The 11629-nt window shown below is 34.8% G+C and overlaps 1 protein-coding gene across 1 annotated transcript; it reads right to left on the minus strand.

Moving 5' to 3' along the window:
- Positions 1-7265: 7265 nt before the first annotated feature.
- Positions 7266-8567, minus strand: LOC118010412 (endoribonuclease LACTB2-like). Its single transcript, XM_035004703.1, is given in 1 exon segment — positions 7266-8567. A coding segment is annotated over 1 exon segment (963 nt). The 5' UTR covers positions 8518-8567; the 3' UTR covers positions 7266-7554.
- Between the last annotated feature and the right edge of the window lie 3062 nt (positions 8568-11629).

The raw sequence follows: 11629 nt of genomic DNA on the forward strand, positions 1-11629 counted from the left end.
AAGAATGTACAGTTGGTTTAACATTTGAAAATTAATCAATTTACTTAACCGAACTAGGACATTAGGGAGAAAAATTACATGGTCATCTCAATAGATACGGAAAATCAATTTGAAAAAATTCTATCACAATCACATTAAAAACTATCAGCAAACTAGGAATAGAAAAAACTTCTTCAATCTAATAAAGGATACCTATAAAAAGCCTACAAGTAACATCATGCTTAGTGGAGACAGATTGAACACTTTCTCCCTAAAATAGAAAATAAGGCAAGGATATCCTCTTTCACTACCTCTATTTCATACTGAGTTTGGAGGCTCTACTCAGTAAACTGAGGCAAGACACATAAACAAAAAGCATGCAGCATGGTAAGGAAAAGGTGAAATTGTCTCTATTTGCACACGTGGTTTTGTACATAGAAAATCCTATAGAATCTGAAAAAAAACTAACAAAACTAGCAAGCAATGTTAACAGTTACAATATACAAGGACTATATACAAAAAATAATTTGTATATCTAAATACTTACAGCAAACAACCGGAAAACAATTTAAAAAATTCATTTTATAATAGCATTAAATATTTCATATTTTAATGATAAATTTAACAAAATATATGAACTACCTATACAGTGACAACAACAAAAACATTGCTGAGAGAAATTAAAGAAAATTTAAAGGAAAGCTTGAAAAGAGGAAAATGCACCATGATTAAGGGTTGGAAGATTTAATATTTTAAGATGTAAATCTTTCCCACATTGATCTATACATTTGAGAGAATCCCAGACAAAATCACAGCAGGACTACTTTGTGGAAATTTTAAAAATTCTAAATTTTTAAATATTCTAAAAATTTAAATACAAAGAACCCAAAACACTCAACACAATTTTGAAAAAACAAAAGTGAAAGACATACACTACCTCATTTAAAGATTCACTGTAAAGCTAACAAGAATCAGTACAGTGATACTGACCTAGGGTACAATTGAATAGATAGTCAGTCTAGAAAAATAACTACACACGATTTTCAATCACAGTGTCTATGCAATTTGATAGAAAGGGACAGTCCATTTAACAAATAATGCTAAAACAGCTTAACAGCAAAAGTTGGAAAAGTGAACCTCGCCCTTCATGCACACAAATTTTAACCTAAAATATATCTTAGATGTAAATTTAAAAGTTTAATTAAACCTATAAAACTTGTAAAAGAAAATATAGGAGAAAACTGTCATGAACTTTATAGCTAGGTTTTCTTAGATAGGACCTAAAATATTATTAAAGAAAGGCTTGATAAACTGGACTTCATTAATACTAAAACTGTGAGGATTAAAAGTTTCCCAAAATATAAATAAAATTCTTATAACACAATACTAAGAAAATGAGTAACCCAATTCTTTAAATGGGCAAAAAACTGACATTTTGTAAGTAGATATATGAATGGCCAATAAGGGCATGAAAATATTCTCAACACAACTTATGCTTCTGGCCAAGATGGAGTTATAGAGAAAAGATTTTTTCTCAGGCCTGAACAACTGAAAAACTGAATAAATATATAAAACAGTGGTTTTCAACATACGGTAAATGAAGCAATGAGAGATCAGCTAATCTAATAAGATTAGCCCTATAATTTGCCCCAGCATACCACCTGGAGAAAATATCCAGGCCATGGCATATAGTGAGGGAAAGCAGATGGGACACAAAAGTCTTCTTGAGTTGAAAAAAAAAGTTGAAAGTCTTTGGAGGCTAAGATAGCCAGTCTTACAGGCAGAGTAACAAAGAGAAGAGAACTACAAAGACAGAGAACTCTAGGGATCTGAAGAAGGTCTTCCCCAACTATTCAGGATTTATGAGAAGAAACTACAAAACAAACTGGACAAAAATCATCTGAGAGCATTACAAAGAATAATCCCTGGAGTACACACAGAACCAGAATTAATGTCTGTTCTCACCAGATCGAGTGTTCTCACCAAACCAGAATGTTCTCATACCTCATGCGGCATTTAGTAGGCTATTTATAAATGTTTTCCCTCAGTAGTGGGGTAAATTAGCCATAGACTAAGTTGTATTAGGGGCATTCTCAACAAAACTTAAGAGCAAGAAATGAAAGTTACTGTTTCCAAGTAACTTCACAACATAAATATATAAATTATTAAGAATATTTATAGGAATGTAAGATATCCAGGATCCAACAAGTTAAAATTCACAATGTCTGGCATCAAGTTAAAAGTTAAAAGGTATGCAAAGAATTATCATAATGAGAAAAATCAACAAATTCAATCTAAAACAAAAATGACAGAGATGACAAAATATACACATATATTAAAAAATTATTATAACTGTATTCAATATGTTTAAAAAGGTAGAGAAAAAAATGACATGCTAAGTAGAGACATGGAAGATATATTCTTTACAAGGACCCAAACTGAATTTCTAGAGTTGAAAACAATGTCTGAAATGGGAAACATAAAATTGATGGGATTAACAGAGTAACTGTTGCTGAAGAAAAGATTAATGAGATTGAAAATATAGTCAAATAAAAAAAGCTATCCAAGAGTACTAGTACTAAACATTACTTGTACTAAACATGAAGTAAATAATATCAATGCAACTACTAAAGTAAGAGTGAAGAGTTATAAGTAACAATAAAAAAAAAGGAGATAAAATTGAACCATTAAAAAAAAATTTCTATTGGGGCCTGGGTGGCTCAGTCGGTTAAAGTGTCAGACTCTTGATTTCCACTCAGGTTTTGATCTCAGGATGGAGGGATTAAGCCCCACGTCCAGCTACATGCTCAGACAGTAGTCTGCTGGATATTCTCTCTCTCCCTCTTCCTCTGCACCCCCCCACCTGTACTCTCTCTTGCTCACTCTCTCAAATAAATAAATCTTAAAAAAAAAAAAAAAAGAATACAAAAGATTTGGGGGCACCTGGGTGGCTCAGTTGATTGAGCAGCAGACTCTTGATTTGGGGTCAGGTCATGATCTCAGGGTCCTGGGATGAGCCCTGCATGGGGCTCTGAGCTCCCGCTCAGTGCTCAGCAGGGAGTTTGCTTGAGGATTCTCTCTTCCTCTGCCCCCCACCCCTGGCTCAGGCTCACTCTCACTTTCTCTCTCAATTAAATAAAATTTAAAAAAAAAAAAGAATATAGAAGACTAGAACAACTCTATCAACAAAATTGATACACTTGGCATTTGTAGAACACTCAACCCAACAATAGCAGAATATGCATTCTTTTCAAGGGCACATGGATCATTTACCTAGACAAAAATATATTCTGGGTCATAAAACAAGTACAATAAATTCAAAAGATTTCAAGTCATATGAGGTATATTGTCTAACCACAAACTAAATTAGAAATCTATAAAAGTGTCTGAAAAATTCTCAAATAACAAACTTCTAAAGAACTCATGGATCAAAGAAGAAATCAAAAGAGAAACTAGGAAGTATTTTGAATTGCATGCAAATGAAAAATACAACATATCAGAATCTATGAAATGTTTCTAAGGCAGTACTTAGAGGGAAATATGTAGCACTAAGTATCTCTATTAAAATTGAAGTTCTCAAATTAATTACCTCAACTTCCTCAGAAAAGGAAGAATAATTAAACCCCAAATATTTAAAGGAAAATAGTAAAAATCAGATATCAACTTAAATAGAAAACAAAAAAAATCAATGCTTCTCAAAGTACTTCTTTAGTAAGATCAATAAAATCAATAAACCTCTAGCAAGACTAACGAGGAACAAAAAAGAGATAACACAAATTATCAATATAGAGGAGTGATAGAGGCAGGTGAGCTATAGATTAGTATGAAAGCATACTAATGGAATAGTACAAAAACTTTATTCCAGTGCATCTAACATCTTACATTAAATGGACAAATTCCTTGAAAGGCACATCCTACTAAAGCTCCCTCAAGGGGAAATATAGGATCCAAATAGTACTACATCAATTAAGAAATAGAATTTTTGTTAAAAAAATAACATTACTGGTAAGACTGTGCTACTATTTATACTATGCTGGTGGGAATATAAATCGGTATATTCTTCAAGATGACAACTGAGCAATATGAACTAAAAAAATATAAATAACCACATATTCTAGCCCAATCAGATTTGCACAACATTTTTAAGGATGTTAATTATCCCTGTATTTATAGTAGTGAATAAATGGAAACAACCTAGATATCCAATAAGAATATAGGTACAATACACTAATATGATAAATACTTGCAGACCCAAAGAAGTCATGTTATAGAACAGCATATGTTCATGAAAATATTCAAATATTATATTAAATATTATATTTGGTATGATTCCAAATTTATAAAAATATATGCCTAGGGCATTAAAAAAAGCCTTGATATACACCAAGATTTTATATATTTCTTTCTGCCTGCTAATCTTAAAGGGGATTGCTCTTTTCTTAACACTTCTTAAATTTTCTATATTAAGAATTACTTTTATAAACAGAAATTACTTTTTATGAATATAAAAGTAATTTTTCTCTTCCTTTTAATCAGAAGATTTCACCAAGCATTCTTCCTGGGCTCAGCCAGTATATGATATCTGCTCCATCTGCTTCCCCAGAACCCTGGGCAGGATATTAATCTGTCTCCTCACCTAGACGGCAAGGGAAAGGACTATGTCCTACCCACTGAGGTTCCCCATGAATGCTCAATGGCAGAAAAAGACTGGCAGAAAAGACAAATAAAAGTCAATCCAGGAAACATGAAGAGGTACTGGGAGAGAGGTGGGGTAAGAGAAATGCCTTTTTACTCCACCCTAACTAACTCCACAAACAGGTGGATATACACATATATTATTTATGTTTGCCTGCTTTTTTTCCCTCCAGCTTTATGAGAAAAAGAGCCAATTAATGCTTTCAATCACTTAGTATTATTTACAAAATTGGTACTCAGACCACACACTACCCAAAGTCATACAGACTCTGCTTTATAACTATCTCAATTCCAATCCCTTGGTATTTAAGAGGCAGCAAAGCATGACAACAGAGAAGTTCTTTGGGGTTAGACTCCCTGAGGTAAATGCTGGCTATAACACTAGCTCCATGAGCTTGAACAAATTACCTAAGTTCTCTATGCCTCAGTTTCCCTATGTATAAAATAAGGATGTAATCATTAGCATTAAATCAATTAATACATGTGACATGTGCTTAAAACAGTCTATAATAAAGTCTACACATGGTGCTGATAAAGTAAAGACATAAAGATTATATATTACCCAGGACAGGTAGCAGATACACTTCTTGGTTAGTATTTATCAAAACATGGCAGGATCAGTGAGTCACCTCATCTTTTGTCAGACAAAGTATTCATAATTATTCACTGGGAAAAAAATCTTTAAGAAATTAATTAATCCAAATAGATTTCTGAGGCTTTCAGTTTTCACATAACCACTAAAAATAGTCAACCTCATTCCTGTTTTAACTTATTTTAGACACCAAATCTGAACAATGCAGAAAACTATAAATCTAAAAGCTGTGTTATTCTAATGAGAAATCTTTTAGAGTAAATATTTAATTATTCTTCATCAAAGTACAATTTCATCAAATTACAACTTTACTGTTCTTTATAGCTCCAACATGATAGTTTAAGATTGTAGACAGAAATAATTAAAAGACCTCTTTCTAGTTCCTTTCTGCTATCAGGTATTTGCAAACTTATAATTTCTAAATTAAATCAGCTATTGAGATCAAAGAGAAGTGACAGATTTCCATGTCTGATGCTTGCACTTGCTCTCCTTCTCTCTGTCTCTGTCTCTCTCTCTTTGTGAATGTGTGTAAGTGTGTGTGTGTCTCACCAACAGTTCCTGTGTGTCAACAGAGAAATAGTGCTTAGAGGAAAACTGGGTGTGGAGATTGGGTCAGAGGCACAAAATGACATGTTTATGACAAGGCACAAACTGTTGTTTTACCTCATCTGCAAGATTTTGTTTGTGTTGCCTGTTTCAGCCTCAGTGGAGTCTATATTCAATATTAAATGCCAAACAAACCCCCTGTGACATTCTGGAAAACTCATTCTAATAGTGGCAGAGTCGGCGGCTTAGAGCAGCCCAAATGGGCCAAGGGAACACATGGCTGCTGCAGCTGCAAAACAGAGAGAGAAAGGGAGAGAGGAGTCACTTCCCTTTTTCTAAGCACCCAGTGCCAACTATGGCTCCTAAATACAACCAACCCTTTTGGCAGAGCTTCTGCATATTAGGTGTGCAAAACAGTGGCCTGTAGGCTTGTTTAAAAAAAATAGAAAAAATAAGTGAGCCTCTGAAGGGAAGGATAAAAACGACAATTAATTAAGCCATAGAGCTAAGGGGATAAGAGGTTTCCAGTTCCACCTCTATTACTAAATCGAATTTAATTTAAAAACAAGAACTGTCAATTTCAATGTCAAATGAGTTCCATTCACTGCATGTCTGTTCTTCCCACTTGTAATCTACTATTCATGTTGGGTTTTATGCCTTCTGAAAAAACTTTAAGTTCAGAGTGAAACTAGTCCTATATATAAACATATCTCAAAATAAGAATATGTAGAAAAATCCCCAAGTGTCCGAGATTTCTTTTTTGTCATAAATACTGTCATTAATTAAAATGTCCTGGGCAGCCACCAGACGCATGGAACTATTCCAGGAACAATGTAACAAGATTTGACATGTGTCTCCAAACAAAAAACAAGCTTAGGGTTTAAATATTTCAGGTAAATCTACTTTTTCTTACTTAAATTACCCAAATTATCACATCAAATGTTCACTTATATTTTTGATGACAGCTCAACTTAAATTATAAACAGTTTGAACTGAAGTACAAAGAAATCTCCTTTGGGGATAAAAAATAATTAATTAATTAATACCTCCACCATTATTTATACCATCATCACAACTACTGTGTAGTTTCATAGTAAGAATAAAAACACTAATATCAATAAGTAATGGTACTAAAAAAATAAATAAGTAATGGTACTTAAATTGCATTGTCTTTCAAAAGTTCTAAACATTGTTATGGATATCAGCAAAGTAATTTATGGCAGAATGGACATGGATTGGTTATTACTAATTTCTTTTAAATTCCTAGCTACAATTGAGACCATTTTATTAGAAGACCATGTCCTATAATTGCAATATCTTTGTCATGTCTTAGAAGAAATTAAAAGTCGATGTTACTGATATAACTATTCATATACATGTGCTCCTATTCTTTGCTTTTTTACATTTTTAAGAATTTCCATGAATTTACCAATGCTTCTTTTTTTTTTAACTTATACAAATTTTATTCTTTTTAAAGTAACCATAAATCTGTTGAACATGGATAAACTGTTGGATTCTGAATTTTTGGTAAAATGTTATACCATTCAGATTAGATAAGCGACCTATATTATACATGTAAAGTGTAATATATATTTTAGATGAAATAAGACATTATTTTAAAGTATATTTAGGATTATTTTCAATGTTCTATACTCTATATTCCCTGTAAATAATTATAGTTAAGAAAACATACCATTCTCTAAAAATAAAACAAGCCAACAAAAGCTTTCATTAATCTGAAACTAAAGATTAGCTTTCCATTTCTTCTCAGGATCCGTGTTGCTAAATATTTTTCCTTCTTTTTTTAATTTTTTCAAGTGAAGCAAGACATTATGTTCAGCCATTTTATATAAATGCTCAGGAATAGTCTTGTAAATGTTTTTTACAACCTCCATTGCTGTAAATGATTTTTCAAAATTATCACGAAACAATGTAAGAATTTGCTGTTCTCAGATATTTCTGTGAGAAATGTATTCTAGAATTTTAGCTTCAGCGTTATGAATTACTGGGCCATGTCCTGGATATATAATATCAGCTTTGACTTTCAATAGCTTTTTTAGGGAGTTCATATAATCATAGAGGTCTTCAAATATAGTTGTTCCTTCCCCTAGGATGCAATCTCCAGAAAAGATCGCATTCTCCTCTTCTAAAAGTAGAGCGATATGATCATCAGTGTGGCCAGGTGTATGTATAACTCTGAGAGTGGCACCTTCAGTTTTAATCACATCTCCATCTTCCAGATAAACATACTGTTGCTTTCCATCGCCTATAATTTCTTCTCTCGGAGGATTCCGTGGGAGTTTTTTAATGCAATATGCAGTGTCATTACTGATGCTTTTACAAATATCTCCTATGCCCCCAGTATGATCATGGTGCCAATGAGTCACTATGATTTCCTGGATTGTTGCGTTAAATTCAGTCAGAGCCTGCTTTAAACAGCTGATATATTCTGGAATTGCTGGTTCTCCAGTGTCAATGAGGATTCTCCTGGTGCCGATCCCTACCAAGTAGGTGTTGGTGCCCTGCAGGGTCATGGGTCCCGGGTTACAGCCCAGGACGCGCACCACCCGACTGGACAGCCGCTCGACGCGCTGCAGGACAGCCGACATACCTGCTTCTGCAGCCCGCCGGCGCGCGTCGACTCGAGCGCAGAACTGGTTATTAGGCCCGTGCGGGGGAGGATTACCAATGCTTCTTTGAGGCATATTTGGTCTCCTAGAGAAGAATGTACATTATACCTCCATGAGGTATGTCTGTGGGGGTGGAAGTGAGGGCAAGAGGGTGACTTGAGATAATCACTGCTAAAATGTTTTATTTGCACATGATAATTTCTCCTTTCATAAATATCAGCAAATATGCTTCTCTCCCCTCTGTCTCTCCCTCTCGCTCAGGATATCAGGCAGATAAGAGTTATCAGTAAAGGTCATCCTCAATTTCTGTACAGAAATGATCTGTCTCCGGTATGTAATAAACATTTATCCATGCCTTTATTAGCTATATTGAAGCTGACAGTTCTGTTAAACCATTTTCTTTCATTTTGCTAGGTCATGACGGTTAATGCTGCTAAAAAATCTCATCACTGCTTTTGATCACTGTATTGTCTTCCCCGTATTATCAGAATTTTGTGAAGGTAAGCACTGGCTGGAATGACCTATTAAAGTTACAGCCCGTTGAGTCTCTGGGTTTTTTTTTTTTTTTCTCTCTTTTCATCACAATAAAAAGTCAAAGGAGTGCAAAGAATAAATTTTCCTCAGAAGGTTATATTAGTTGGGTAGTTGACATGTTCAGTCAACTCTCAATTTTCCACGGCAAAAAGGACCCAAAGCATCAAATAGAAGTGAAAACCACACATAATCCAAAATCTTCATTTGGGCTGAATCTTTTACCAGCATATTTTCAGGATCTAAAAAGACAACTTCACATTTTACTCAAATCCCTTTCTCATCTCCAGGGATCAGTTCTTTACAAGTAAACGGACAAAAAAAAAAAAAGCAAAAGCAAGAACCTACCCATTGAATACATATCCTCAGACAACCGAGATGTGCAACAGAAAAACAAGATGCATGATGCAGGGTACAATTTGCATCTGTGCCTTTCCATTTTTCCTTCATCCAAACTATTTAACTTCTCCCCTCAGTCAAAAGAATTTTTAAGAAATGGAAAACAGCAAAATAGCCATGAAAACACCTGTCTTTATTAATGGACTAAAGATCTGATAAACTTACCAAACAGAGGTTAATTGTCAATTTCAAGAAAATACAATTCAGACAAACTAAGAAATAAACTGTCCGAAATTTCAAACATGTTTCCTTTCAGCGAAAGAAATGTTTATTGAATTCCTAGTACATACCAGGCCCAATGGGGGATTCTAGGAATATAAAAATAGAAATAACTCATTTCTGCTCTCAAGTAGCTCATAAACAAGAAGTCACAAAAATAGGTATTTAAAATACACAGGGTGGGGCGCCTGGGTGGCTCAGTTGGTTGAGCGACTGCCTTCAGCTCAGGTCATGATCCTGGAGTCCAGGGATCGAGTCCCACATCGGGCTCCCTGCTCAGCAGGGAGTCTGCTTCTCCCTCTCCCGCTCCTCCCTCTTGTGCTCTCTCTCTCACTCTCACTCTCTCTCTCAAATAAATAAATAAAATCTTTAAAATACACAGGGTGATATTAAAGCACAGAGACTAAGCATCTTCCCCAGTCTGGGAGATCATGGAGGGCTTCTAAGGAAAGATGAGGTTCAGACCAAATCATGAAGAGCCAGCACAGTCACTCATTTGGAGAAGCAAGAGTGGGGGGAAGGCATCCCAGGCCGAGGGGGTAGTGTGAGCAAAGACAGGGATGTGTGGCACAGTTCTGTGTATTCATTGAACCACTGGGATCTCCAAATTGTCAGAGCACAGTGATCATAAACTTGAGGAACAAGAAAGGGAAGGAAAAGCAATTGATGAAACTGGAGAGCTGGGGAAAGTCCAAGTCGTTGGGGGCTGTGTAACAAATTTAAATCACTAATCCTTCCAACATCATTTACACGCAATAAAGTAAAACCAATATGACACTTTAATTTCATTATCTATTTGTTCTTTTAGTTATTCAGCAAGTTTTGTTGTGTTTAGCATTTACTATAAGCCAGGCACTGTTCTAGGTGTCAGTGGTACAGTGATGAACAGAACCAAGTCCTGAACTCATGGTGTGCTTATTTTGATGGGGAGAGAAAGACAACAGAACACTGACAAATCATATCAGGCAAAGGTAACATGTCAGAGACCATTTAAGCTCTAGTCTCTAGAAATGAAGTGAGGCTGAATAAAGAGGATAGGGATGTGAAGTGAGAGAATGGACAGCATGGTGAGTTATTTTAGACAGAGTGGTCAGGACAAGGAATCTCTGAGAAGGTGACATTTGAGCAGAAACAAAGGAAATATATTTGAGAGAACTGCTTTCAAAGCAGAGCTGGTCATAAATGCAAAGATCCTGAGAGGCAAGTGTGCTTGGCAAGTTGAAGGGAGGCAAAGGAACCAGTTTGGAAAAGAGTGAACAAGAGAGAAAATAGGGGAGAAGAGGTGAAGTGCAGAAAGATGCAGATTACTGCTGAGTGCAGTTTTTCAAATTTTTTGGATAATGATCGAAAATAACATTTCACATGACAAATATGTATGTCATAGATACTGAAATAGAGGTATTAAAAAAAGTTTCTGAAACAATATTATGTGCAGTGCACTCTGCTATTTTCAATTCCACTTCATCTTTTAAGAAATTCTGGTCACAATCCATTAAATTTATCTTACAATCTACTAAGGGGCCACAACCTATAGTATGGAAACAATTAAGCAGGGTCACATAGACAGTTTAAAAAAAAAAAAAACATTCTCATTAAGGTACCCAACACCTAGCCCAGTCCAAGCACATAGGAATCCTAATATTATTTGTTGAATGAATGAATGAACGAACGAACGAATGAATAAAAATAATTAGAAGTTATTTATAAGGCCCAAAGTGTGAGGACTTCAAATTGGGCATTTCTATGCCAAAACAAAACTTTAACAACTGCATGATGTTCAGATTATTACTTGTCACCAGGTGTACCAGAATGTACTCAGAATTTAACAGGGAACCGAGGTCAATCACTTCTCCAAGTAGACAAAATTTTCTCAGGAAAGCCTACCCTGGTGGCAAAGGGAGAGTCCTTAAAATTGACTTTTAAAAAAATATGCACATTTTCTGTAACACCCATTTTTTTCTGAATAAAAATATAAATAAAATTTAGGAGTAGGCCCCTAAAGAGATTCATTGTTGATTTCATGGAAATTAATTTCTTC

The sequence above is a fragment of the Mirounga leonina genome, unplaced genomic scaffold (genome assembly GCF_011800145.1).
Source record: "Mirounga leonina isolate KUSES-001 unplaced genomic scaffold, KU_Mleo_1.0 Mir_129, whole genome shotgun sequence".
Taxonomy (NCBI): Eukaryota; Metazoa; Chordata; class Mammalia; order Carnivora; family Phocidae; genus Mirounga; species Mirounga leonina.